The sequence below is a fragment of the Drosophila melanogaster genome, chromosome 3L, assembly GCF_000001215.4.
Source record: "Drosophila melanogaster chromosome 3L".
In the NCBI taxonomy this organism is placed as follows: domain Eukaryota; kingdom Metazoa; phylum Arthropoda; class Insecta; order Diptera; family Drosophilidae; genus Drosophila; species Drosophila melanogaster.
Window position 1 is genome coordinate 21,507,786 of NT_037436.4, and position 26,253 is coordinate 21,534,038.

The window sequence follows — 26,253 nt, forward strand, 5'->3', positions numbered from 1 at the left end:
ATTGTGACCAGTTTTAAAATAATATACCGAAACATCGATAGTACCACCGATAAATGTATCTTCAGCACTTCGATACGCTCGTTATTGTGTAGATACTATTTGTTTTTGAGCGAATTCAGTTGGCTGCTTCGCTGGCCTAGGATAATAATTGCGTGCTGGCGGACAAAATTAAGCTGAATTAGTTAACCACCTGTGGTTTTGTCTTCGATCGCAATTGAATAGCATCTAAGTGCAAATAGAACGGCTTAAGCGCGAGTTTAATTTCCCCTCCTCCACTGTCAAGCTCACACCTTGAAACTTGTTTCGAGTTTACCAAGTAGAGCGAGGTATTTGTGTGTTTGTGTATACATACAAGCATATGCAAAAGGCTTTAGAAATTCCAACGCAACTAACAAATTGCAGTGCAGAGCCACTTGCATTGCCAGTTGGAAACACTTAAATGATATAACTTCATTTCGGAGACTGGTAACCATTCACAATGGGTAAGTTGGCCAACACCTTCTGGCTACGAGTGGTTCAAAGTTTAGATTTACATTTTGACTAAGCTGTAAGCCACTGGGGATTGATTATCTATTTTATATTTCCCTTTTTCCAATTGGACACACATCTATGTTACGTGTGAAAGTTATTCAAATAAGTATTGTTTTTGACGTACTCTTGTGCTCTAACGATGGCAGTCATTGTTTTGGTTAGAAATTTGAAGAGGCTACTGAAAAAAGTATGAATGGGTTTTGGGTTTTACATATGTGTAGATTTAGTATATACAAAAACGAAACTTTTCGCGCCCATTTTCCATTTGATGGAGCCTTGCACTCCAGACAGCATTTTGCATAACAAACGGCTGCTTACATTTCTGTTACACATCAAGTAAAATAACATTATTTTCCAAAATATAAGTGACACTAGTAAGTTTATTTTTTTATGACAAAACTCTTTCCTAACTATTATATTTACGCTCCGGCAGCCGCTCACTTAATTCGCAAAGAGTCATTGCACGCAGCCGGAATTCATGTTTTGCTCCAATGCCGAGCGTGGGCCTCTGTCTTGGTGTCATTGGCACCCCGCATTTGGCATCTGGAGTAAGGCATGTGGTCCAAAGCCCCGGTGGCAGTCTACACTCGAATTGCATTCCGTCTGGCACAGACACCGCGGGACTTCCGGTAAGAATCTCTCAAAGGCGGATGCATTTAAAAGGCGCAGGCTCTTCACTCGCTTCTCTGGCAGGATGTAATTCGGATGCTTCTTTTGAGGTCGTTGTCCCGCCTGTCTTAGTCCGACATTAAGTTGCCACTAAGCACATAATTAGCTTAGTTACAATCAAAAGAAACGGGTTCGAAAATATGAAGTGCGGTTTTATATCTGCTACTTTATGGTAGATGGGTATTCTTAATTGAATCAACCACAAAGGAAGGTTTACTATAAATGGTAAAGAAGGCGTTTTACAAGGATGGGTCTTCAGATTGGCATAAATGTATAGGTGTGTGGTGAAGTATGCCTATAAGGTTATCGCATTTCCCTTGTTAGTGTGACTTTTTGACCTAACCGAAGCAGTGAACTTTTACCCACAAGTTCGAACCAATTGTCTCGTTAATTACAGCAACAGGCACTCGTGCACAGAAATAAATATGGTGCAATTGTGGGCTTGCTAGTTTTTTGCTAGTTTCTTTTGGAATATCAATAGAAATTGACAGGACAAATAATTAAATTAAAACCTATTTCAAAAGTGTGCGCTACAGGCGCAACAAGAATCTGCTTGAGTAATCTTAACTTAACCATTCATTTTCTAAATTGATCAGTTTATTTATCTAAAAATGGGATATACATTGTACATTGTTCCTTAAACCTTAAAATAGCTCAAATAGATCAAAGTTAAATTTCATTCGCAATGCTACGAATTTTTAGAGCGCGAAATATCCACCTTATACTCATGCCACGGCTACATGTTTTCTGTCAGTGTAACAAGATTTTGCAAGAGAGCGCTGCGCTCTTCGTGGTTATATCCGTAACTCTCTTTTGGAAAAGTGAGAACCCCCCACTCAACATCGACATTGTGAGTTTTTGGATTTCAGTCTTCTTTCTTTTCTACTAGAGTGTCATTCGTTGCTCGGTGGTTATTGCTATAAACCCTAATTATAATTATTGGGAGGCCTCTTGATTGGGTGACGTCGTCGGTGTGCGTGTGATTCACTGTGTGCCGTTTAGCTTGGGCTAGCCCAACTTCAGCTCCAGCTACGTTCCGTAACTAAGGTCTTTGTATAAATTCCGACTTCGACTCCATAAAGCGTTGTGCAGTATGCCGGGCAAGGGGAACAACCGCGATCGCATCCGGGATCCCCGCGAGGAGATCCTGCTCGAGACGAACTTTGAGGACGACGGCGGAGTCCTGACGCGCGCCTACAACGGAAATCCGTATAACCCGACCATCCAGAACCGTCGGCGCAACTCGTACCGCTCGGATCACTCCTTGGACAGGTACACGGAGCGCGGAGGCGAAGGTACGACCCGGAATCCGGGACACCTCGGAGCCCGCAGGGCAATTAATTGATCCCACCCTCACCGAATTCCAATTGTGTGTACACCTTGTGCTTGTTTCCCCTTACGTGATTCACTGGACAGCCTGAAAGCACCAGTCGCGGGTTCACCTGTTATCTTATCACTGTCTTTTTCAGTTTGTGTGTATTCATCTTTAGTGTACCATGCACATATGTTTATAACTCGCTTTCCCACTCTTTTCATAACGCATTCTATGCTCGTAACTCTTTAGCTCTATTATAACACTCCCTAGGCTTAATTGCATAGTTACAACATTTTTCAAAGTTAAATGAAAACACAATGCTGAAAGAAAACGTCAGCCTTTTATAGTTCTTCCGGTTTGATAATTAAACTGATAATAATATTTTAGATTACTGTGATCGATAATTTTATAAAGGTATCCCATTATCATGTCTTTATCAAGTCTTGAATCAAATTGTTACGAAGCGATGGCTTCCGCTTATTTATTTTTGAATTAGCCAAACCAAAATTTGTATTCTGAAGTCTTCCATAGCTTTATAGAACTTTTAATGACTTGAAGAGAGATATTAAAATACAAAGGCTTTCATTGGTAATGTAATTAAGAATGTCTTCAAACGAAGTCTTTGTATTTTTCAATTTTCACATATGTATATATGTATATATGTACATTAGTAGTATTTCACCTCACCTTTCATTTGGAAATTAACATTTCTTTACTTCGTAGACACACAACTACTTTAACATTGCATTCAAAAGTTTATTGATATTATTTTTCCTAAAAATGTTTTTAGGAGAATGCTGCCAATCCTGCATGGCGCGTATTCCCTACGCCACCCTGATAGCCACTCTGATGTGTCTCCTGGGAGTAGGAATCTTCTGCTTCACCATGTACCGAGGAGCCTCTCTCACCGTTATAATGGTTGACCAGGTTTTCCACCTACGCCTGATATGGTAAGTACTTTATCAGGACTAACAAACGCGATTTACTCTAACCATCTGATCCCTTTAGGATCGAAGCTGTGCAAATGATTTTCGTAATAATTGGAGCGGGCATGGCCGCCCTCGGATTTATGATCCTGTTCGTCGGATTTCTGGCCACCGGAGCCACCAGATACAAGGTTTACCGGGCGTGGCGGTCGCGAGTGGGTGGGCGAATCTCGTGCGCCGTCCTTATGGGGATAACCTACCTGCTAAACTTTGTGTGGAGTCTGATCCTTTGTTTCCTGGTAGTGGTTACCTTCATCTACACCATGTTCTGGAACATGTGCACCAGTGTTGAGCACTCTCAAAGCTGCATTGATCTGACGCAATTCCGTAAGCCCTTGAATATACATAAAGATAAGCCATCTAATACTACTTCGATCCCACAGATTTTATGTTCCCGCCAAACACGAAACTGGAGGACATGAAGGTCTGCGAAAAGTACGAGATAAAGGCATTCTGCAAAGACGGTGTTGAGAACGCCGAGGTGATGTTTATATTGGCCACTCTGTCCACCCTTTTGGTGCTGCTCAGTCTGGTCCACTACCTGATGTGCCTGTCTGCTAACTACGCCCACATTCGGGACCACGAAAAGTTCCAGGAGCTACAGGAGATCCAGAACCTGAACGAGCTGGAGTACAGTGCCACCTCGAAGGATCGCTTCTAGGACATATTTCAGAAGATTCAGTTTGAGCTTAAGGACAAGTCTAGCGCTCTTTGAGCGATTTACGCACAATACAACGAACAGTGAACCACCTTCCAACGAAACCCAACATGCTATAGTTTAGATTTTTCATTTAGACCTAAGATTTATGTTGAGTTTTCAGTTTTGCTAGTTCATTTAATGAGTTGGTCGCTTTGACTGTTTATCGTTTTATTAGTTGAGCAGTTGCACCATGTTTAAACTGCCAAATCAAATGTTACACTGAAATTATGCTTCTTATCTACTGTACTGTTCCACTGACTTTTTTCTTCCGTCCATTGACTTAAGTTAGTTTACATTTATTATTTTTGCGTTTTTTATTACATTGCAATCAATAAATCCATGCCAACACAATAGTCAGGTGCTTATGCTCAAATTGATTCTTCTGAATTGCCGAATGCATTTTATTAATATACGGATAGTTAATCGCCACTTATTATTATTACATAGTGTAATCCATCCGTGCATGATTGTCTTTAAAATCTGTACAAGAAATTACTTTTAATGTGTATATTTCACTATTGCATCTACAACTTTGAAGCAATACGAATCCTGCCGTAGTAATTTGTAAATGCGGTAGCATCAGTTTAGTAAGGCAATGTTAGTCTAAAGATTTTACTAAGTATAAAAGTATAAATTTATTTATCTCGTATTTAATATATAAACGTACGTAACAATAATATATTTTATACTAAAATTTTCTAACCTCACACTTATACAAAAAGTATAAACTTTTGAAAATCAAATAAAGAACTTGAGGTAAAGCAAATATCATAGCTGTGTGTGTTCGAAACTGGAATTGAAATTTGAACGTAGGCCCATACTCATTAATTTTACTTGCAAATGGACAAGGATTCGCAAATTATTGAATTACAAATACAAAGAAACCAATCAGTTTTTGTTTTCTTCCTTTATACTCTTTTAAAACTTACAAAAGAAAGCATAGTTACATTGAATAATTTTTGTGTCAATTATTTTGATAAGCACGGGGAAAACGTAAAAAATATATTTACCCTTAATTTACAATACAAGTACATTTGTTCAAACTTAAAAAACTATTTTGGAATTAAGTTTTGATTCAATTAAAGAAGCATGCGATTATAATAAGGCGTTGTCGTTTTGGGAGTCATTGCATTGTTGTAGTCAGTTTTCCTGCCGCTTCCCAGCAATGGAGCTGTCTTCAACTTTAACTGAATGTTTGGTATCTGACCGACTCTATCTCTGACCGGGAATGGCAAGTCGTCGCCCTTGCCGAAGTGGGTTGAAGTTCCGTTGGGTTGGGTATAGGTTATACCACCACCTTGCATGCTCGGAATAACAGAGACCACGGATCCATCATAAAATTGCACTTGGACAACTCCATGGGAGAGCTAGAATGGCGAAATGGAGATCAGAATCCATATGTAAAATAAAGGTACAATTAAATAAAATAAAGGTACAATTGAGCATTACCTCAGTAGCTATTCCGATTTCAGGAACGTTTATGCGTTTGATGGGTATATTTTGATGGGCGGCTAGCATGTTGGACCTAGAGCAGTTGGTTCCAAAATCTGAAGTATTTCGAGTCGACGAAATAGTGCTTAAGGAAAAGTTTATTGAGCCCTGTAGGATAAATGCATGTCACAGTCTGCACATTATTCGATATATATGTACACGTACCTGATTAGATTTTGGTGTGGAAAACGCAATATTGGTGGTATCTCGTAGGCCATCCAATCTCTGAGCGGGTTGTACATCTGTTATAGGTCTTCGTCCGATTGTGACTGGAAAACACGAATTATCTTTCGTCTGAGCTACTTCCAAGGCATTACTGATGTTGACACAGTGGGTGAAACACTCGTTTCCGTGCTCTATTAGGGATCGTGACTCCGAACAGGAATAATCCGAGAGCAACATTCCATTTCGATCGTAGACCTTTAGCCCCTCGGACGGCGTCTTTAGTAGCTTAGCTCCCGAGTAGAAACGAATCTCAAAGTCGGTCATTGTCTCCATCAATTGGCATTTGCCTAGAGTACTGAAGTATGTGACTTTTGGTGTTTTGCTTTTTACCAGCCCTACAAATCGAGCTCCGTATATGTATTTTTTCCAGTGCTTGCTGGGCAAATTATCGTAGTTATATACACAATCTCCGCTTGGTATTTGAAGATCTGGTGGCTGCTCTCTCACTGGTAAGCCACTGAAATGTAAGAAAATATTAAAGATATGTCTTTGATTTTCAAGGTAGCACATCACTTACCGCCCAGGATCTGGTTGATAAATTATGATTCGCTGTCCGTCATCCGATATGCGACAAATATCATTAATGCGATCTTCATTATAGGTTGGCCGAAACTTAAGAAACTCGAGAACTACCTCTCCATTGCGCAAAATACTCATTATAGCATTCTTCGTCTTATAACGCGTCGGAAGCAGTCTTTTAGTATTCAATGGTGGCACCGAAATGCGATCTTCCTTAAGAGATGCCTGTTTGGAATTGGGTACATTGCCCGCCTCCATGCAGAACGCTGAGGACTTAGCAGCTCCTGGCCAATTTGGCTCTGCCAAGCCAGTTGAAGCTTGCCCAAATAAACCTGTCTGTTCATAAGGCAATTTATGATGGACTTGCTTAAATTCCTCCCGTATTTGAGGAAGCACTTGTTGTGGTCCTGAGTTTTCCACAGATCGAATTTGCTGGGAATTCCGGGAGTCACCTACAACAGATAAATAGAGTGAGATTCTACTAGCAAATGTACATTGTAAATTCCTGAATAATTACTGCTAGCAAATGTTATGATTCCACTATCGCCACTTTCCATACTCTGGCTGAACACATTCAACGCTCCCGGCGCAGAGTGTCCACCATTTGAGCATTTCAACATAAAGGGATGGCAGAGAACAGCCTCCAGGGTAATTCGTTCGTGCGGGAGCTTTTTTAATAATTTGTTTATCAGGTCCTGCGCCTCGTAAGACAAGTGAGCCGGCATAATGTACTCGGACATCACAACTTTGTTAAGGGTTGACTGCACTGCATCGGTTTCGAAGGGCGGGCGTCCAACCAGCAGGGTGTACAGCATGCATCCAACGCTCCAGACGTCCGCGGGCAGTCCGTGAGACGTTCGCGATACCACCTCAGGCGAAATATAGTTCGGAGTTCCACACATGGTCATATGGCGCTCATCAGGTCGCTTTAATTGGGTGGCCAGTCCAAAATCGGCTATCTTGACGTGCATTTCCCTGCTAAGCAGTAGGTTGGACAGCGAAATGTCGCGGTGCATGATGTTGTGGGAGTGCAGGTACAAAAGTCCCGCCACCACCTGCTTCAGAATGGAAGCAGCTTCCGTCTCTGTGAAGGGTCTGGCGATGTGGTTCATATAGCGATGAAGCTCCCCATTATGGGCCAGCTCGAGCACCAAATACACATAGTTGGCGTCCTGAAAGAAAGTGTACAGCTGAAGCACAGAGGGATGCTTCAGGCGGGAGTGGATTTCCACTTCCTGGCGAACGCGGTTAGTGAGTCCAGTGCCCTGGATTAGTTTTTTATCGATCTGAAAGCCAGTTTGTGAGTAATACCTTTAACCAACACTATAGCAGTACTTACCATCTTTATGGCCACATCCTGGTGAGTGTGCAGGCACCGCGCCTTGTAGACGGTCGCAAAACCACCTTTACCCAGCAAGTGCTGTACTTCATAGTCCTGCAAAGACAAACAGCGCTTAAAAACTCCGTCCGACTGCCGCCTTCCAGCACACCCACCTCAATTGTTTCTCCAAACGCCCGATTGGATAACATAGCTAGCCTTTTTTCTGTAGACTTACTGAGCCACTTGGAATGTCTTGTTGTTATTTATCAAAAAACTAAAGCCATATAAACAAACAAGCCGAACAAAATTTAAACGCCACCGTTAGTGTTGGGAAATTTTAATGCCACATTAGTGAAGATCATTAGCCAGCACTAATGAGGGCTGCACTATCACCAATATATTTGCGAATTTGTTACTCCAATACAATTTATTTCTTGTTTAAAGAATATTTCACAAAATTATGATATTAATCATTAAAAATTATTTTTATATACGAGTTGATAAGTAAAAGTCAAACTATCAATAATGGCTTCAAAAACAATCATTGCCAGCACTCCCCAGTGTTGCCAGAGCTAATAAAGTATATTTATGAGATATTTATATAAAAAATATTGTTCTCTTTATTTGAACTAAATAGGTGATACATTTGAAAAAAAAAACTTGCTTAGGGCTCAATATTCCACCAACAGCATACTTAAATGCACTCTTCGATCATAGCGTGTTCCCACTGCACTAGCAGTTAATGCAGCCCTGGTGATTAATCGCCGAGAATATTGCCATCCGTTGCAAATGCAGAGAATCATGGCAAAATTATTCTTATGGTTTTACTACCGAAACAATGCCTAATGAGATATGTAACTTGCATTTGAACAAATTCTCTTATATTTAAACCGATCCCACAATAAGCTGAGCCCATTTTCGCGTAATGAATATAATTCGAAATCATAAACAACGTCGGAATATGAGACTCGATAGCCGTGTTATTTAATAATTAAAGGAGTTCAGCGAGTGCGTGCGCCGAGAGTCGTAATAAAGAACAACGTAAGCCGCCAATTTTGCCGGCAATAAAGTTATTAAGAAGTGGTGTTTACATAATTTACTCCCAAAAATTGGTAAGTCCGCAGCAAAGAAAATAAAGTGACCCACATACTTACATTGATACTTATGAATGCATGTATGTATATGAGTAGGTGTTTGCCTTATACATGAAGGCACGCAGACAACCTTGGACTCTCACACACGTCAATGACAAGCAACAGTGCAAAAGTAGTGCTGGAAAGTGTCCTCGAAAATCCTTAATGTCTATTTTAAAATCTATTTTCCTAAGTATCTGAAATTTCGTTTTATAATTGCAATTATCCATCAGCTTCTACGCCACTTCCTGGAACTTTCGCTATCCCCCTTGTTATATTCTTCAGGGTAGTTCATACATGAGCAAGTAATTTAGTGCCAGCAATTAAAAAAGTTCAGATCATGTTTAATCATTTTTCAAAGGGCAATATTCTTTTAGTTTTAAAGAACAAACCAAAATAAAAAAAAGTTTGTTATTTTCCGCAAACACCTACAGTGTGACCAGCGTCTTTGGTCGGTTAAATGACAGTAACACGCGTTCTTCCGCCTTTTGCCCCATACCATTTTCGGTCACACTTGCCACTTCATTATAACCTTAAAATGACAAGTTATAAATTTTTTTTATGTTAATTTTAGTGGAAACCGAACACTAGATTGACTTTTAAAAGCTGTGCCGCAGTGTGCCGAACTTTTTCGATAGTCTGGGCATCTTCGGCGTCTTAAACTGGCACATATGCAAGATAATCATGTAAAGAAATCGTCACACGAATATGTGCTTGTGCTGGTTGGCAGCGATGTAAATAAAATTTAAGCTGCTCCCGAGTAAAATCTTGCCGCAAAGTAAAAAAACTTAAACGCCGAAGTGCCACTTGTAGCAAAAGTTCGCGGACAGCGAAGTCTCAGCACGAACCGTAGAGAACTGAGCGTGGGTCTGCGAGTTCTCCAAGTCCAACCGCCAAGACGCTAAGATGCATGCATCCTCCGCGGCGGCCACTGCACTTGTGGAGTACTCGGACGTCAGCTCAGAGGACTTCTCGGATCAGGAGGCAGGGGACTTGGATGCGGACGCCGGCAAGGGTGCCGGAAACATCAAAAAACCGAAGCCAGCTCCGGATAATCAGTTCTCCAAAGGTCGTCTTGATGCCAAGCCCGATAAAGAGGGTTATGATAACTACAGGTAAGAGAAGGAAAATTGATGTATAAGCGACGGTAACTACAGCCCCTCCATGCAGAAGTAGAAGGGCGGAAGACTCAAGCGACCCAGTGGCGGCCGGATCGAGGCAAACGTCTAGCAGCGAGGCCACGAATCCGCGGGAGGAACCTTCGCAGGCATCCAACACCTCGAAGGACGAGCTGTGGGGCAGAGAGATATACATGTCCAGCGATTCTATCGACACCGATGAGCTGGAGGCGGAAATGAAGCGGCAGAAGCGCAAAAAGCAGAAAAAGGAAAAACACAAACACAAGTCGAAGAAAAAGTCCAAGAAGCGCAAGAAGAAGCGGGCCAAGTCATACTCCAGCATCGATTCGATGTCAGACAATGACATCAATGCCTTACTGGACCGGCGCTATACTCCGCCGACGGCTCCTAGCAAGAGCAACGAACGGACGGTTAGCGCTGCGCCGTCCTCCTTCACCCCACACAACCTCAAGGAGAGCAGTTCGCCAGCCACTCCACCGCCAGTGCGTCGCCCGAATACGAACAGCAACTACTACGGCGAGTCGTCCCTGGAGACGGCCAACTCTGCACTGGGAAGCAACCTGCAGGTCACAGTTACGAATAAGCAGTCGATCAGCAACCGGCTTCGTTCTCCTCCTCCGTCCTCCCGCTCCAGCGGCAACGGGCCGAGGTTTGGAAACTCCCCGCGAACTCCACCGCCCTCTCACTACAGCTCCAGTGGCGGAGGAGGGGTTGGCAGTGGGTCAGTGGTCCGCGATTCACGCAGCTCCCGCTATGTAAATAGTCCCCACAAAGAGGATGTAAGTGCGCATCACCGCTCTAGCCACGATCACGGATATCAGGGACGTTACTCTGGTGCTGGGTCGAGCAGTCACGATACCAGGAAGGTGAAACGACTGTCGCCGGGTAAGTTTGATTTTAATTAAGGCAAATGTGGTTTACTTACTTTGGAAAACTGTGGCAGAGCTGGACCGCTACAACCATCAGCCAAGCACGCCACCCCACAAGCGTCGGAAGTTTAGCGATGGCAGGGAAGTGGGCCTCGGAAACTTTGAGCACAGTAGACACCACTCTGGAAAGTACGAACGATACAGCAGAGATCGATATTCTAGGCGGTCATCAAGGTAACGTTTTTCCTATATTTTATGTGAATAGCTCTAATTACCTACTGACTTCGCTTATTATTAAATACTTTAATTATTTTTGAAGTGTACATATGTGAGTAGTGCAATGGTAATTAGAACTAATTATTTAACTGAAATTGTATTTCGTTATTATTCATATATCTAACAATACAATTTTCCAAACTATATCAAGGAGCCCCAGTGTGCAGCACTCACGAAGTCGGCAATCTCCCAGCGGCGGCCTGTCAAGTGGTTCGAACGCGTTTCGCCATGGTGGCAGTCACAAACACAAGTATGGGACCACTGTTAGCTCGACGCCGTCGCATACGACGAGGACCTCAAAACGCGCTTCGGGAACTGGTACCTCTGGCGATCGCTACTCGAGGTCGCCCAGAACAAGTTCGCGGTACATGGAGTCATCACCGCCATCGCCAGTCGGAGCTTCCGGTTCGCATCACTATCATCATCGCCGTTCGCCAAGGATGCGCCAGAGGACCAGAGGCGACAGTCGTCGCCGGTCGCCCAGTTCGGCCAGCAGCGAAAGTTCTGCCTCTCGCAGCCGATCACCAACGTCAAGAGATCTAAAGCACAAGCGCGAAGAGTACATTAAGAAGATCAGTGAGACTAGCCTATTTGCCGAGCTGGTAAAGGATCGTCACAAAAGGCAGAAGGCGCTGAAGGAAATCATTGAGCGGCAAGAGGAGAACAGCAATAGCAACAGCAACGGTGCACTGACTATTAACGACAACAGTTCCTCCGTGGATGGCAATACACCCAACGCGGCTGATGGCCGATCTGCCCCTGGAAGTGGAACACCAGCAGCGGCGTCAACAACTTCCAATGGGCTTCAAGCTTTGGGTAGCAAGCCGGATCTGGACCTCAACAACATTCCCATGCCAAACAAGCAGAACGATTCTGTGGTTTCGAATCCGGCTTCAAACGCCGATGTTCCGGACAGTGTCGCGCAGTTGAAGCAACCTTTGCTGGTGCCACCGTTCTCGGCTAGTAAGAACAACATAAAACCGAAGAGCCTGACTTCTTTGCCGCTGCCGCCGGGTATGAATGTGCTCGACTTGGCCGGTGCAAGGTCTCCCTCTCCGGGGCAAAAGAAGGAATCGGACGAAAAGAACGTTACTTCAAGCGGCAGCGCCAACAAGAGCGTGCTCAATCTTCCTATGCCGCCAGTAATTCCCGGCAGCGAAGAGCTTAGTGGCGATGATGATGTTATCGACAGTCCTGAAGACTTTGATGCACCCGCGGTTGGCACTGTGCACGGTCACGGTGGTGGGCCAGGGACAACTCGTCAGCGCCCAGTGATACTCAACCGTCGTGACTCGCGAAACAACGTACGCGACTGGGGCGAGCGCTGTGTGGATGTTTTTGAGATGATTGCGCAAATAGGGGAAGGAACTTACGGACAGGTAAAAATGGGATGCTTGGTGGATCTTTTGATTAAATCTGATTTTCTGTCATTTGCTTTGCAGGTTTACAAGGCGCGGGATCATCATACCAATGACATGGTAGCACTGAAGAAGGTTCGGCTGGAGCACGAGAAGGAGGGCTTTCCCATTACAGCTGTTCGTGAAATCAAAATTCTGAGACAACTTAACCATCGCAATATAGTCAACCTGCATGAAATTGTGACGGACAAGCAGGATGCTGTGGAGTTCCGTAAAGACAAGGGATCCTTCTACTTGGTGTTTGAGTACATGGATCACGACTTGATGGGTCTGCTGGAGTCTGGCATGGTCGACTTCAACGAGGAAAACAACGCAAGCATTATGAAGCAGCTCTTGGACGGCCTCAACTACTGCCACAAAAAGAATTTTCTGCATCGAGACATCAAGTGCTCGAACATTTTAATGAACAACAGGTGGGAAGATAATCATTTGGGTGGCTTATGTTGGTGGGTGGCTTAAGTGCACGAGCAGTTCCGCGCATTGCTATCGATATTACCCTTACAAACATACAAAGGCAATATTCATAACCAGCCGTCATTCTCTAATCAATATTATATTATTCTCTGATTGAGTCCAAAAAGGGATTCATTCTTAAACGCTTTGGTGTTAAATAATCCTTAAAGTTTACACCAATTTCTCAAGCATATATTTTCTAAATTTAGTTTTCTTATAATATTTATTGACAATATTGAATTACTTTGCAGGGGTAAAGTAAAACTAGCTGACTTTGGGCTGGCACGACTATACAATGCGGACGATCGGGAACGCCCCTACACGAACAAAGTAATTACCTTGTGGTATCGTCCTCCTGAGCTTTTGCTGGGTGAGGAGCGTTACGGCCCGTCGATAGACGTGTGGTCCTGCGGGTGCATCCTCGGCGAACTCTTTGTGAAGCGGCCCCTGTTCCAGGCTAATGCGGAAATGGCGCAGCTTGAAACGATATCAAAGATCTGTGGATCCCCGGTTCCTGCCGTGTGGCCGAATGTAATTAAGCTGCCTCTGTTCCACACTCTCAAACAAAAGAAGACGCACCGCCGCCGTCTACGAGAAGACTTTGAATTCATGCCAGCCCCTGCACTTGATCTGCTGGACAAAATGCTTGATTTAGATCCGGACAAGCGCATCACAGCAGAAGACGCGCTCCGGTCACCGTGGCTAAGGAAAATCAACCCCGACGAGTGAGTACACATGGTCTTAAACCCTGTGTACATCTCAAGCATGGAAATAACTTTATATTTTTGCAGAATGCCAACGCCACAATTGCCCACATGGCAGGACTGCCATGAGCTTTGGAGTAAGAAGCGCCGTCGGCAGATGCGGGAGCAACAGGAGTCGCTTCCTCCTACGGTGATAGCCTCGACCAAATACCAACAGCATGGAGCAACCATGGTGGGGGATGCTTAGCATTTGCTGTTTGCTTCGCTACTTAATGTGAAGGAGAGCTACATACAGCGTGAAGGCGAGGAGTGTTCCTGGTGGCACTAGTAACTAGCCGTAACTAGCAATAACGTAACCAATAAGGGATTCTGTTATCCCTGGACAGGGCCAGAATAGGTTGACTTAGACTTGCTCTAGCTCTGTCGAGTTAAAGACAGCTTCAATAAAGTCTTGGCTACATTTATAAAATGCTTTATATGTTGGGAAAATTGAATCAATCGCTGTATAAACGAGATGTTATATATTCGCAAAGATAAATATTTTAAAAATGATTTTATACATATTTTACTATTCAATTTAATTGCTATTAGTTTTTTTATTTTTGAATAAACTGGCAATCTGAAGACAACGTGCATGATCGAGAATAAAAACTTCGCGTAACGAAATTGTAAACTGTTAACACAGTACGTATTCGCAACAGCAAAGGCGATTTGTAAGTGACCATGTTTCAAAGCTACGAAATAAGCATATATAACGAGCAGTTAAAGATTAGCATTTTAATTATAAAGAACTTGTTAAATAATAATAGACTACAGATAGTGTATTGACTAGTTTAGTTTATTGTTAAGTATGTAAGAAAGGTGTAAATTATAAATGAATTTATCAAGTAAATATGTACTATGTATTTACCCAAGCACAGGCATTTGATAAGTTTATATTTTAATATGATGTTAGAACGCACACAGCATCAGATTTACTTTGCATGATGTGCGTGAGACTGAAATCAATTCACTTTAAATTGTGTAAATAGGTTGAACATTTCTAACATTACACACGATCAAACAAAATTACAATCTCCAAATGCAAATCAAATTGACTAAATTCATTATTGGTACATAAAATCCTACCCAAATAAAAGTTAAACATACGAAGTGTACTTTAAATTAATTGATAGCTGATTCGAATATTTTTCTCTTAATGTGAAATAGATTAAATAGATTTTGAAAGGTGTAAACGGTTTTCATTTAAGAAATCAATTACCAAGTGGGAAATTGGTCCTAAAGTTATCCATTTTTTCTGTGCCAGGTTTTTAAGACTAAGATATGATCAATCACTTTACAGGAAAAAAATTTTTTTTTTAATAGAAATAGTTTTTGTCACAAATGTATTCAACATATTATTAAACAAAAAGTTTCAAAAGAAGGGCCACCAAAATTTATGTAAAATTTTCTATAGCTGTGCCGTTAATTACTTAAAATTTAATTATATTTCAAAAATAATAAAAAATCATGTGGTATAGTTAAGTTGAGTTAGAAAAAGTGTTCATTTAAATTTGAAAAGCATATTAGCGATACGGCCACTCAAAGTAAGAAATCTGGTATTTTTATCGTTCGTGAACAAACGAAGTGATTCGGTATTTTCGAAAGGTCCCACTAAGTGCAGCATATATATAAATGCGTTTCATCATCAGATTTGTATGTATATTGTGTCAGTTCGCCTTTGTTTTTTAATTGCTAGTCCGTCAATTAAGAAATGCTTTTACGGTGTGTGTCCAACTAATCGGGATAACCTTTCCTCGGGACGAGCCCACTGGAAGGGCTGTTTGGGAGCATAAACAATGGAAAGGGTTGCATCTGTGGGAGCGTGTATGTTTGTATACGTATACCCACACCATTGTTACGATGCACCTGGAAGGCCAAAAGAGAAATGCAGTGGAAAGTGTATTGTTGCAGTGTGTTAGCGATCCTGGCCAGCTGAGTGGCTGCGCGGATTAGACACAGTGCTATCCGGTTCTACACAGATACTGGCGATCCAGGGTTTGGCCTGGTGTCTAGACATTTTGAAAAGAAAGTGAGGAAAACAGTGTGTGCGTGTATGTAAATAGATGTATTTTCCCATTCCTTTGTACCGAAAACAAAGCAAAGTTGATTAATACGAGCTAAGACAGTCGGGGGCGAAAGTATTGGCCAAAACAGATTCCTTAAATTTCTCTCTTCTCAAGTGCTCCAAAATAAGCTTATCGTCAAACTTTAGCTGCTATCTGTTATGACGTAGTAAAATTTGTAAGATTTTAAAATAAGGTTATTCATTGTTGATGTCAAACTTTTACGATTCCTGATAATTTTTTGCATATGTCCAGCTATTTTAGGAGACTAATATTTCTTGCAGTACTGAATTTAATTAAGGGATAGTTACAATTGCGTTCTATTCCACAACAGACCCCATTGTTTGAAGTCTATGATATGGGGGTGCACTTTTGCTGGTGGTGTGGGTGAACCAGTTTTCTCCCATGGAGCATTAAAAATTATAGAGGTAATTTTACAGTCCAAAAAAGAAATCGCATGAGTATGAGTAAGAAAACTCCATAACCTTTAAATGCGACACAATCAAAACAAAAGTGTTGTCGAAATTTCAATACAAGTCAAGACTAGTTGAATCATACTAAATGTGTTAAACAGTATAAAACTTTAGCTTTGAGATAATATAATTTAACTTTTCTAATTTCCCTCGGTTTCCCAAGTATATGAATGAAGCCATGCCAACATTTTAGTCAACGACTGTGCGGCCATCAGCTAGGGATGTACATACGCAAGTAAAATGCATGTACATTGCACTTACACATGTATATACATACAAATGTAATGTGTAGGAAAAAAAAGAGCCGAATGAAAATACCCTTGATTTTGATATTGATTGATTTTGACTATTGACGAGATTAGCAGACTCGATAAGTGGCTCTCTCATTTTTGGGTAGTAATATTTGTAAGGAAGCTTTTAAACAAGATACACCACAAACTGCACTTTCCATAGCAGCGGGTTAAAGGTCGAACCACGAAACAAAGTTACATATAAAGCCCCAAATGAGGCATTAATTATTTTCTGGGACCCGTACCCCGTCAATAGAATGATAACGAACTGCATTCTTACAATGTAACAGGAATATAATGTGCTATACCTCCACTGCAGGTCGTAGATTGAACTGCTATCAGCAAGTGCTATCAACTGCCATAAACGGAGCCACAATCACGATAACATCACTTGAGCAATCGTCGACTCAGGCCGCATAGGCCCATCAGGCAGCGGTTCAGGTTGGAGGCACTTGCTCGGCATCGGGTTCCGGTAGAGAGGCTGAGCCTGAGGCAGAGCCTGCTTGTTGCTGCCGCGTTCGCAAAGGACTCAAAATTGATAGAAACAACAAAAAGTCTGCTGCAACTGGTGCCTCATCTGAGGACCAGCCGCCGCGCAAAAAGGGTCGTCGCTCAGGAGGCTCAGGCTCCGCGTCCTCATCCGCTTATTCCACTTCCCCTGCCGCAGGATCAGTTGATGCGGCATCCACGTCGCGAGCGGCCCAGCAGTTACAGCTCCAACTAAACTCATCCAGTTCTACAGAGCGCAGCACGGCAGCATCCGCAAATCCTAGCAGAGGGCACCACAAACCGATAGACAGCAACAAAAGACCACGCGATCGTAGTAGCAGCAGTACACAGGGCTCCGAGGCAACCATGCAGAGCACCAGTTCCACGTCGAGCGGCTCTTGCTCCAGGCCCCTCGAGGGTTCCACACTCAATTCCGGCGGCAGTGCCGAGAACGTGGCTCGCGATGGAGGCAGTGGCGATGACAGCGTCGGCATCGGTGATGAGAATCCATCGGGCAGCAGCGCCGCCACGAACGGACACGACTCCAAACACAACGGCTTCATTGTCAACAATAACGGCAGCAGCAGTCGCATCGTCGACGGCGAGAACAATCGGGAAAACACCAGCTGCAGCGGTGTGCAGCTGGACAAGTCCAACCAAGAGATCATCCGGCTGATCGGACAGTATCTGCATGACGTCGGTCTCGATAAGTCAGTCCAAACGCTCATGTTGGAATCCGGATGCTACTTGGAACACCCCTCTGCAACCAAGTTTAGGGAGCACGTCCTAATGGGTGACTGGTCAAAGGCAGATTCAGACCTTAAGGTAAATAAGCTTCTCTTTCGTACTAGCATGGTCATGAGTTTTTTTAGTTTGGTGCTTGTTTTGCGGAGGATTGGATTATCAATATTTGAAATGAGATTTCAATACTTCAACTATTCCAATCGCTACTACTACTACACTATAACTTTCAAAACGAAAACAATTTTTTTTTTGTGTTTCAAGTGCTCGAGTGTTTTCAAACTAAGGCCCTCTTATTATTAAAATATATTTTTAAGCAGCTACTAAAATCTTAAGACCTTAATATTGCAGGACCTAGAGCCACTAATCGACAATGGGAAATTGGCAACGATCACCGAAATGAAGTTCATATTGCTGGAGCAAAAGTATTTAGAGCATTTGGATGATGGCAATCCCTTGGACGCCCTTCACGTCCTTCGCAGCGAGCTGACTCCCCTGCAGCACAACATAACGCGTGTGCACCAGCTGTCCTCGTACATGATGTGTTCTACCAACCAAGACCTTTACCAGCGTGCCAAGTGGGAGGGCAAGGGCATCCTGTCGCGTGCCTTGGTCATGGAGCGCCTACAGACATTTATGCCGCCGTCGGTGATGATGTCGCCACGGCGCCTGCGCACCCTGCTGCAGCAGGCCGTGGAGCTGCAGAGCCAACACTGCCCCTGCCACGACATGGCGTGGGAGACGAATCTGGAGACAGTCTCGCTGCTCACCGACCACTGCTGCACCACGGACGGCTTTCCAATGCAAACTATTCAGATTCTCACCGACCATTGCGACGAGGTCTGGTTCTGCAAGTTCTCGCCCGATGGCCTCAAGCTAGCGACGGGCAGCAAAGACTCCACTGTGATTATCTGGGATGTTGATCCGTACAAGCTGACCCTTAAGCACCGTCGCGTTCTCGACGGTCAGGCCCAGCTTAGCGTGAGCTTCGTCAGCTGGAGCCCCGACTCCAAGCTCATCCTTGTCGGCGGCACCGAGGACTCCCATGAGCTCTACATCTGGAACGTGGACGACGGCAAGCTAGTGGTCAAGTTCTCGCAGTCTCTGGAGGACAGCCTGGCCTGCGGTGCCTTCAGTCGCGATGGCGCTCGATTCGTCTGCGGCGGCCAGAAGGGTCAGCTTTACCTATGCGACCTCAACGGTACCATCGTGGACTCCTGGGAGGGAGTGCGCGTAAACAGCATAGCCTTTCGGGCGGACAACAAAACGATCTTAGCGGCGGATAATCATTACCGAATCAGAGGGTGAGCGGAATTAGTTGTGGGTGCTAGCACTTAGCAGACTTGATGCACCAAAGCATTCATTTATTATCTAAAGTTTTATTTATGTGTTATAAAAAATTTAAAAACATTACCTTATATAGGCTCTAAAAATGTTCCTTTTAATATAAAGGGACTGTAAATCAGCAAGTCAATGATTATTTTTACGATATAAATTAAAAACTCACCTAACTCCAATAGAGCACAATTTAAGTGTTTCTTCTTTTTTCAGGTACAACTTTGATAGCCCGCGTTCAGACTTTGATATTCTGAGGGAGCCACATCCCATAATGACCTTTAGTATCAACTCCGCCGACCGCTTGGCCTTGCTGAACGTCTCGAACCAAGGCCTTCACCTTTGGGACATCGAGGACAAGTGCCTTGTGCGCCGTTTCCAGGGAATACGTCAGAGCAACTTCGCCATCCACTCCTGCTTCGGCGGCGTTAACGAGAGCTTCGTTGCCAGCGGCAGTGAGGACAAGGTTGTCTACATTTGGCACATCAAGCGCGAGGAGCCGCTGGCCAAGCTGGCCGGGCACACTAAGACGGTGAACTGCGTGTCCTGGAATCCCGTGTACCCGTCCCTGCTGGCCAGCGCAAGCGATGACGCCACCGTGAGAATCTGGGGACCGAAGCCCAACGGCAGCAGCGCAACGACTGAGAGCGACGATTGCTCTTCTAGCTCGTCTTCGTCCTCCTGGAATATGACTTAAGGTCCCGAGCAGTAGCAAATGGATGTGAGTGGGATAGATTTTGGATGCTGATATAGTTATAGTGCGCCCTGATTTCGATATAAAGCTTAATGCGTACCGCTCTGATGGCGCATCGGGGTCGTCGTTGCTACAAACTGCCATTACAACAATATGTATGAGCAGCATGACTTACGATTAGCATTAATTACTTAAGTACATTAATACGAAAGGAGAGGCATAACATCATATCTACTATGCTATAACAAGAAATCGATTCGTTCTCAGATTTCTTTTTTATATATGTATGCATACGGCGATGCGAATTAATATTTCCGGCCTATATTAGCGACTCTTCTCGATCTTTTCATTTATTAAAAGTGCGATCGACCTGCTTGGTTTTCAAATTATTAAAGATTGCCATTTGATTTGTTCTATGCAGTTTCCGACATTTAGTATGTAACACGATTTGACGTAATTGATACCCAGCAGACACAATAAAAGTAGTTCTATATATGTTTTTAAATGTCGATGTTTCTTTTCGATTAACGTGGGTCATAAGCAATCAATAAAATTTGAGTAAAAAACTAGCTTGCTTTTTTATTTTAGGTCATGTCACATATTTCAGAGCAAAGTGCTGTCTTTGAAGAGTTATATTTTTGTTAAATAAAATTTTGGTTTACTATTTTCAGCCTTCTATAATCAATTGTCCTCCACCACTAGTGATACAAACTGCCTCGCGGTTTCCTTGAAGGCGAAAGCTATAACAACCAAAGTTAGAGCCCACCATCGAAGGTTCTTCCTAGTGGCTCCGACTGCCTGGTAGGCGAGGACCAGGGAGCAGAGGTGATGTCCCATGACCAGAAGATGGTGCAAGTTCCGGCCAAAAACGGTCGTGTTATTTCGCCACACCAAAATGGGCAGAAGGAAGAACTTGGACAGGTTGGATATCAGCACCACTTTGAGTATAATTAAAGAAAAATTTCGAAAGCCTATTTTCTGCATCCAATCAATACTCAGAGTGGCGGTGATTATTAGCAGCAATAGAGTCATGAACATGTAATCTGTAAAATTGAGAAATTGATTAGGGTAAGTCCTCGTTTTTCTCACAAAAACCAAGGTTAAATACCTCCCATGTTTTGAAGGGTATATGTGTAAAAGCCCTTTTCGTGGACATGCAAAGAGGCATTCGGAGGGTCGGGCAGTTTTTGGCGGCACAGCGCAAAGGATTCCAGGAGCAGCACCACCAGCGAAACCTTCCAGTAGAGCTATACATAGCATATATTTTAGAGCATTACACCGAAGGGACATTCTCACCTCGTCACCTTAAAGTCGCCATTGTATATAATGTGCCGGAAGGCGCACGAATCTAATAGCAGTGCATCTATTAATATGATAAACTCCTCGAACTCAATGTATTTATCCGTGATTTGGTGACAGTTGTCCTGCGGAATAGTAATTAAGTTACACAAATCAAAAGATAGCTCTCTTCATTATTTTCTTACGCATTGCGTGGTTTTCATAGTATTGCTGTATTTCTTGAACAGTTCTTTTACTCTGTGTCCACAATTAACGCACACAAATCGCTTCTTTTCGGACATTTTGCATCCATTTAAAGTTTCATTGGGCTGCCCGAAAAACAAACACTTGGATCTATCAGCTGATTAGTATTACCGTTTTTACAGAACTAAATAATACAGGCAATGCACTTTTTAACCGTTAAAAATTGAGAAATACTGAAATTTTCCCAAATCCAATGCCTTTTAAATCCCTATTATAAAATTACGTTGTAAGATAGTTCAAAGAAGTCGGGCTTTTCAAACGATTTCAAAACCTAAAACAAAGGGCCAAACAATCGAACTTGAAATAACAAATAATTACTGTTTCTGATTGATAGACAATTTAAAATAGGGAATTATTAAAATAAGAATATGCAACTTAAAATCGTAAGATATATTTATTATATTAAAGAAAAATCATTCAGAAGATATTTACCGGACACTAACTGCTATTCCTTCTAGTACCAACATTGCTCATTGTATTGTGCTCTAAGTCAGCTTAATATAATATTTTCATCAAGAGAAATTATAAATTCAAAATCGGATAAAATACTTACTAAGTACATAAATCATTTTATGGTGAGTACCAAACAAATCCACCTGATAAACCTGACAATGAAAATCTTGTAAATCTTATAAAGCCCCTACATTATAGATCAGCCTAGAAATTGTTTCACTTTTTATTTATTCCATTCCTGCGCTTTATCATTAACATATTACAAATGGTATTTTTAGTCTAATCTAGGTACAACTTCAGCCAGATTGGTTAGTTTTTGTTTTGAACAATTTTTAAAATGGGAAATGGCACAATTAGTATTCGATTCAAGGCTCATTTTATATTTTTAATTTCTTCGAACGGACCCCGAATATTTGCTTACAATTATTAGTTAGTAACTTCAAAGCATTTTGATTCACGAGTTTATTCTGTTTAATAATTTATGTTGTAATCCAGTTCAAAATCAAAGAAAAATATCACTTCTGGATAGGTTTAGCTATTTTGCAAATCTTATTGGACAAACTCAAAATTTCACAAAAATGTAGTTTACTACACTTACATAGCTAACATTACGCCTTCTCATTATGCGATTAGGTTACATCCAGCGAATTCCTACGAGGGTCCTCAATGTGGTACATGACATCGGAAGAAAGGAAGATTAGAACAAAGGCATTGCGTTGCAGCTTTTGCGATAGCATGTATTTGTTAAAGTGAAATTTTCATTCTATATCATACTTCAACGACCATATTTGAGTTTTTAAAACTATGTACTTATTTCCAATTACTCATAAGATATATTTTGTTTGTCAACTAGAATCACATACAAATGGGTTCGAATCGCTGAACCCGATTCTATGCAATTATTGAGATTTTTAAGTTATTGTTACATTAATTGTAGATTTTGGATTTTAAACATTTTGGGTTCATATGCTAGTTCCCTTTGTATATTTAATTGTTGCTTTTCCCATGGACAACACATTACATTTGTATCAGTAAAAATAAAACATTTTAAAGAGGTACATTTCGAAAGTATAAACTTAAAATTCATATACAGTAAAGATGTTATACATATCATATTTGCAGTGGATTGGGTATTACGCTTGTGGCCAACAATTACAATTATACTGAATTATAGGTATGCAACAGTAATACTTTAACACAAAGGCTCATAACAATAACAAAAATTTTATTTATCGGCGAAAGGGAATAGTTTCTGCTCGGTTTGATACATAGATTCATTCGATATTGAATGTATTCAAGTATCCAGATTTATGTGCTCATGTGGATTGGTGTGTGCGTTTCACTTAGTTGTAGTTGTTAAACTTCAAAAAATGAGTAGAAAACCGATTAAAGAATGTATGCATTTTTATCTTTACAATTCAGTCTGAAAGCCATAATTTACAGTCACCAGTTTTGAAAATGTACTGTTTCCTGCTTAACTCTTAAAGTTGTGTATTGAAATTTAATGATATATCAAGGTTCCTTCTGGTTTTGGTAAAACCACATTTTAAAGGTATTAAATGTAATTTAATTCAATACAAGTACGGAAAGTTGCTGTAAATTTCGTTGCATTAAGTGGAGAATAAATATTATGTAACCTAAATTTGGTACCCAAATACATTATTTTGTTTAATTTCGCATTCGATATTTGGCTCAGTATCGTTTATATATATCGTGTGTGAATATTGTTTACGTGTTCCTGGGACTTTACATCCAAATTTTAATGCTTTTGGGCTGATGTTTCTTTTTTTTGTTTCCTTCTGCTTCAGAAGCTTAGTCTTCATCCGAGTAATCTGAACTTTCGGAACTAGTAATATCACTTGAAATCATCTCCAGCCAATGATAATCTCGCCGATCTACGTAGTCCCAGAGATATATCTATAAAATATGACATACATTAATTTTGGTGACCTTCTCTAACGATTTTAGGTTAGCTTGTTACAGTTACCTAATAAATACAAAAATACACCTAAAAAATACAAAATTGCCTAATAAAACAACCATTCAAATAAAAATGTAAGGAATTAGATTGTACATGCTCGATCTCAGATTTTGTACTCACATCAAGTAAATCGATTATTTCATTCTGGCTCTGTAACTTTCGGGTGCGCTTCGGCAAACCCACATCGACGATATCTCCGTTGGGCAGAGCGTGCTTGTAGAAACACTTGTTACCAAAGGGGCACTTGCCCTCTCCTTTTTTAAAGTATTTGCAGTCCTTTGCTCCCAAAGCGGCGCGGTAATCGTTGAGCAATTTGTCCTTTTCCTCCTTGGTCTCCATCCAGAACGCACTGGGACAGACAAAATCCGAGCACACGCGACATTCGGGGCAAGCTCTGCAGATTTACGATCAAAATTAGGTCAAAATTATACCACCAAAGCCTCAAACATACATCAATTTAGTCTGCATTCAGCTTATTGTTTTGTATGTTTAAGGTATTAGCATCTAGTTAACGAGTAATGCTTCAATTGAAAGGATTATTTAGAAACGCATTATATTTACGAAACTTGTTTGTCGTTCCACTTTATTAAGCAGAATGAATAGTTTGGTTAAAATTCTTACTACAACTTCGATTTTTAATTGGATAATTACTTTAATTACTTGGTAGTCACCAAAGAAGCGTCTCTAAAGCATTTACTTACCGCGTTATTTTGTTCTCAAACTGTTTGGCCTGACGCCATGTGCGAATGCACTCCAAGCAGAATATGTGGTTGCAGTTGGGGAGAATGCCGAAGCGCTTTTCTCTTCCCGCCTTTTCCATAATCGTGTCAAAGCAGATGCCGCACGTCTTGTCCTTGGATCTGGCAATGGCGAAGGACAGCTCCATGGCCTGCTCGTGCTGCTGAAGGCACTCACGGTTGTGACTCCTCCGCTGAACTTGATCCGTGGGATGCAGGCAATACTGGTCGCACATTTCGCACAGCTCCATGTGAATGGGGTAAGCGGAGAATTCGCCCCAGGCGCAGGAACTGTTCTCCTCGCCATAGTCCTCTTTGTTCAGAGACGAAGGTCCGCCCACTACTTCGGCCCAGGAGACACCCGGGGCTAATGTATCGTAGCTGGCTCCAGCCTGCGCCTCCATCACCGCCTCAGGGTCCACAGTGGTCTCAAATTCGCTTTGTTCGTGGGCAGTATAGCGCTTTTGGCTAGGCACAAACACAGGGGCGTTCGCCCAGTTCCTCTGCTGACTGGAGATGCTGGCGCTGCGGCTGCCAATGGTGCTGCTGCTGCTTGTACTAGGCTTCGGCAGCACGTCGGTGGCCACCTGCTCCTCGCACTCGGGACGACCGCGGCTCAGGTCGTGGGAGAAGCGGCAAAGTTCCCCAAAGCGGCAGATGCCGCGCACGTAGTAGCGGCAGATGGTCTGGCTCCGGCCAAGAGCCATGCCGCTGATGGCTGTATCGCTGCTGGTGACGGCACTCATTTCGCTACGATGATCGCAAAAGGGTTTTCGGGTTTTCAAATCACTGACAAGTCTGGACCTGATGACCTGAAAGCAAAGGCGAGGGGTTAGCGATTGACGCTAGGCAAAATGGGTAAATTCAGGAAAATGTGACCTCCAGTCTCAAGCGTTCTTACCCCCAAACGAACATACCTACAGACACAGCCACTGCGTACATACGCAGATTCGGCAAACAGAGCCCGTGTACCCTTAAACCACAGTTGTTCGGGAGTTTCCGCAATCCTTAGCAGGAAAGCACACGAAATGCACTCGTGACACCTTTTGCATTTCAAATATCCCCTTAGCATCAGTGAAATATGCAATGTAAGTATGTATGCAAGTGCGAGGATTCCTGTACGCATATGAACGTTGCGATCCCGCACTTCAAAATAACCCTTGCATCGCACGCGATGAATGTTTTACATTACCTGCTTGCTTTCAGGGAGTGCGACTTCTTGAAATCGAAGCTGGTTTAATGTCCACAGCACTCACAGTTTCTTACTTTGTCGTTTTATGCACCTTGGATCACATTCACAATTTTTTTCCGCAGTGTGACCAAAGCCATTGAAGACTAAAATCACACGCACAACAAACCGTTTACTGTTTGAATGTTCGAACGCTTTTTAAATTTTACTAGGAATTCTGGGAAAGGAACAAAAGAATGAAAACGACAACAGAAGAGAACGTTTTATTCGACTATCAGATACCCGAGAAATTTTTTAATTTTTTTGGCATATCAATAGACAGAATATCAAACTGGACAGAAAGGCGTAACGGTTTTGGGCCGTTAGAATTGGCGTAGCAATAATCTTCATCTTAATCCTTCTACATACATAACGAATCTACTAAGCCTTCTTATTTACGAGTAACGGGCATAATGATGTAAGATAATATTTAATA

General features: G+C 42.2%; 6 protein-coding genes and 1 non-coding gene across 26 annotated transcripts; 4 read left to right on the top strand and 3 right to left on the bottom strand.

Annotated features, from left to right (window-relative positions):
- The first annotated feature begins 66 nt into the window (after nucleotides 1–66).
- On the top strand, nucleotides 67–4,964 carry M6. 6 transcript variants are annotated; one of them, NM_001275237.1, is made up of 6 exons: nucleotides 67–482; nucleotides 965–1,160; nucleotides 2,283–2,495; nucleotides 3,306–3,465; nucleotides 3,524–3,828; nucleotides 3,885–4,964. In NM_001275237.1, the coding sequence occupies exons 2-6, from the start codon at nucleotides 1,010–1,012 to the stop codon at nucleotides 4,160–4,162; spliced, it is 1,107 nt and encodes a 368-aa protein (NP_001262166.1). In that variant the 5' UTR covers nucleotides 67–482; nucleotides 965–1,009; the 3' UTR covers nucleotides 4,163–4,964. The 6 variants fall into 6 exon arrangements, with proteins under 6 accessions (NP_001262166.1, NP_001262165.1, NP_649323.2 ...); NM_001275236.1 differs by lacking the exon at nucleotides 2,283–2,495; NM_141066.3 differs by lacking the exon at nucleotides 965–1,160.
- SAK (Sak kinase) lies at nucleotides 4,356–8,102 on the bottom strand. Its single transcript, NM_141067.3, has 7 exons — nucleotides 7,931–8,102; nucleotides 7,776–7,871; nucleotides 6,954–7,722; nucleotides 6,435–6,888; nucleotides 5,858–6,374; nucleotides 5,651–5,800; nucleotides 4,356–5,568 (listed from the first exon to the last, which is right to left on the bottom strand). Exons 1-7 carry the CDS (start codon nucleotides 7,964–7,966, stop codon nucleotides 5,281–5,283), a joined length of 2,310 nt encoding a protein of 769 aa, NP_649324.1. The 5' UTR covers nucleotides 7,967–8,102; the 3' UTR covers nucleotides 4,356–5,280.
- Nucleotides 8,103–8,520: 418 nt separating this feature from the next.
- On the top strand, nucleotides 8,521–14,899 carry Cdk12 (Cyclin-dependent kinase 12). 3 transcript variants are annotated; one of them, NM_168912.2, is made up of 8 exons: nucleotides 8,521–8,869; nucleotides 9,465–10,005; nucleotides 10,061–10,914; nucleotides 10,973–11,132; nucleotides 11,326–12,553; nucleotides 12,617–13,005; nucleotides 13,297–13,770; nucleotides 13,837–14,371. In NM_168912.2, exons 2-8 carry the CDS (start codon nucleotides 9,797–9,799, stop codon nucleotides 13,994–13,996), a joined length of 3,474 nt encoding a protein of 1,157 aa, NP_730643.1. In that variant the 5' UTR covers nucleotides 8,521–8,869; nucleotides 9,465–9,796; the 3' UTR covers nucleotides 13,997–14,371. The 3 variants fall into 3 exon arrangements, with proteins under 3 accessions (NP_730643.1, NP_649325.2, NP_001262167.1); NM_141068.4 differs by lacking the exon at nucleotides 8,521–8,869 and having other exon boundaries at nucleotides 9,402–10,005; nucleotides 13,837–14,899; NM_001275238.1 differs by lacking the exon at nucleotides 8,521–8,869 and having other exon boundaries at nucleotides 9,402–10,005.
- A 501-nt stretch (nucleotides 14,900–15,400) lies between these two features.
- CG7611 (uncharacterized protein) lies at nucleotides 15,401–20,378 on the top strand. Of its 9 annotated transcripts, none has more exons than NM_141069.4 (4): nucleotides 15,401–16,282; nucleotides 16,937–17,931; nucleotides 18,199–19,151; nucleotides 19,399–20,378. In NM_141069.4, the coding sequence occupies exons 2-4, from the start codon at nucleotides 17,473–17,475 to the stop codon at nucleotides 19,877–19,879; spliced, it is 1,893 nt and encodes a 630-aa protein (NP_649326.1). In that variant the 5' UTR covers nucleotides 15,401–16,282; nucleotides 16,937–17,472; the 3' UTR covers nucleotides 19,880–20,378. The 9 variants fall into 9 exon arrangements, with proteins under 9 accessions (NP_649326.1, NP_730649.1, NP_730644.1 ...); NM_168918.3 differs by having other exon boundaries at nucleotides 15,401–15,842; NM_168913.3 differs by having other exon boundaries at nucleotides 15,401–15,820.
- Nucleotides 20,379–20,432: 54 nt separating this feature from the next.
- Nucleotides 20,433–21,548, bottom strand: Arv1 (ACAT-related protein required for viability 1). Of its 3 annotated transcripts, none has more exons than NM_168920.3 (4): nucleotides 21,361–21,548; nucleotides 21,181–21,300; nucleotides 20,985–21,123; nucleotides 20,433–20,919 (listed from the first exon to the last, which is right to left on the bottom strand). In NM_168920.3, exons 1-4 carry the CDS (start codon nucleotides 21,454–21,456, stop codon nucleotides 20,558–20,560), a joined length of 717 nt encoding a protein of 238 aa, NP_730651.1. In that variant the 5' UTR covers nucleotides 21,457–21,548; the 3' UTR covers nucleotides 20,433–20,557. The 3 variants fall into 3 exon arrangements, with proteins under 3 accessions (NP_730651.1, NP_001137995.1, NP_730652.1); NM_001144523.3 differs by having other exon boundaries at nucleotides 20,985–21,111; nucleotides 21,173–21,300; NM_168921.3 differs by having other exon boundaries at nucleotides 21,173–21,300.
- On the top strand, nucleotides 20,761–21,330 carry asRNA:CR43877 (antisense RNA:CR43877). The gene is made up of 2 exons (NR_073965.1): nucleotides 20,761–20,944; nucleotides 21,001–21,330.
- Nucleotides 21,549–22,173: 625 nt separating the features above from the next.
- Mkrn1 (Makorin 1) lies at nucleotides 22,174–25,928 on the bottom strand. Of its 3 annotated transcripts, none has more exons than NM_079965.4 (4): nucleotides 25,782–25,928; nucleotides 24,554–25,401; nucleotides 23,973–24,246; nucleotides 22,174–23,788 (listed from the first exon to the last, which is right to left on the bottom strand). In NM_079965.4, exons 2-4 carry the CDS (start codon nucleotides 25,333–25,335, stop codon nucleotides 23,684–23,686), a joined length of 1,161 nt encoding a protein of 386 aa, NP_524704.1. In that variant the 5' UTR covers nucleotides 25,336–25,401; nucleotides 25,782–25,928; the 3' UTR covers nucleotides 22,174–23,683. The 3 variants fall into 3 exon arrangements, with proteins under 3 accessions (NP_524704.1, NP_730653.1, NP_001246867.1); NM_168922.3 differs by having other exon boundaries at nucleotides 22,821–23,788; nucleotides 25,856–25,928; NM_001259938.2 differs by having other exon boundaries at nucleotides 22,821–23,788; nucleotides 24,554–25,393.
- Nucleotides 25,929–26,253: the final 325 nt, after the last annotated feature.

Excerpts from the sequence above, each read along its gene's own strand:
- Mkrn1 (NM_079965.4), bottom strand. The coding sequence starts at position 25,335 with ATGAGTGCCGTCACCAGCAGCGATACAGCCATCAGCGGCATGGCTCTT. Across the intron at positions 24,247-24,553 it reads TTTGAGAACAAAATAACGCG|AGCTTGCCCCGAATGTCGCG; the intron begins GTAAGTAAATGC and ends GTAAATCTGCAG. Across the intron at positions 23,789-23,972 it reads AAATAATCGATTTACTTGAT|ATATATCTCTGGGACTACGT; the intron begins GTGAGTACAAAA and ends CATATTTTATAG.
- Cdk12 (NM_168912.2), top strand. The coding sequence starts at position 9,797 with ATGCATGCATCCTCCGCGGCGGCCACTGCACTTGTGGAGTACTCGGAC. Across the intron at positions 10,006-10,060 it reads GAGGGTTATGATAACTACAG|AAGTAGAAGGGCGGAAGACT; the intron begins GTAAGAGAAGGA and ends CCCTCCATGCAG. Across the intron at positions 13,771-13,836 it reads AGGAAAATCAACCCCGACGA|AATGCCAACGCCACAATTGC; the intron begins GTGAGTACACAT and ends ATATTTTTGCAG.
- M6 (NM_001275237.1), top strand. The coding sequence starts at position 1,010 with ATGTTTTGCTCCAATGCCGAGCGTGGGCCTCTGTCTTGGTGTCATTGG. Across the intron at positions 2,496-3,305 it reads CACGGAGCGCGGAGGCGAAG|GAGAATGCTGCCAATCCTGC; the intron begins GTACGACCCGGA and ends AAATGTTTTTAG. Across the intron at positions 3,466-3,523 it reads TTCCACCTACGCCTGATATG|GATCGAAGCTGTGCAAATGA; the intron begins GTAAGTACTTTA and ends TGATCCCTTTAG.
- CG7611 (NM_001170018.2), top strand. The coding sequence starts at position 17,473 with ATGCAGAGCACCAGTTCCACGTCGAGCGGCTCTTGCTCCAGGCCCCTC. Across the intron at positions 17,932-18,198 it reads AGGCAGATTCAGACCTTAAG|GACCTAGAGCCACTAATCGA; the intron begins GTAAATAAGCTT and ends TTAATATTGCAG. Across the intron at positions 19,152-19,398 it reads AATCATTACCGAATCAGAGG|GTACAACTTTGATAGCCCGC; the intron begins GTGAGCGGAATT and ends TTCTTTTTTCAG.
- SAK (NM_141067.3), bottom strand. The coding sequence starts at position 7,966 with ATGTTATCCAATCGGGCGTTTGGAGAAACAATTGAG. Across the intron at positions 7,872-7,930 it reads CGTTTGGAGAAACAATTGAG|GACTATGAAGTACAGCACTT; the intron begins GTGGGTGTGCTG and ends TTGTCTTTGCAG. Across the intron at positions 7,723-7,775 it reads AGGATGTGGCCATAAAGATG|ATCGATAAAAAACTAATCCA; the intron begins GTAAGTACTGCT and ends ACTGGCTTTCAG.
- Arv1 (NM_168920.3), bottom strand. The coding sequence starts at position 21,456 with ATGTCCGAAAAGAAGCGATTTGTGTGCGTTAATTGTGGACACAGAGTA. Across the intron at positions 21,301-21,360 it reads CTATGAAAACCACGCAATGC|GACAACTGTCACCAAATCAC; the intron begins GTAAGAAAATAA and ends ACTATTCCGCAG. Across the intron at positions 20,920-20,984 it reads TACCCTTCAAAACATGGGAG|ATTACATGTTCATGACTCTA; the intron begins GTATTTAACCTT and ends TCAATTTTACAG.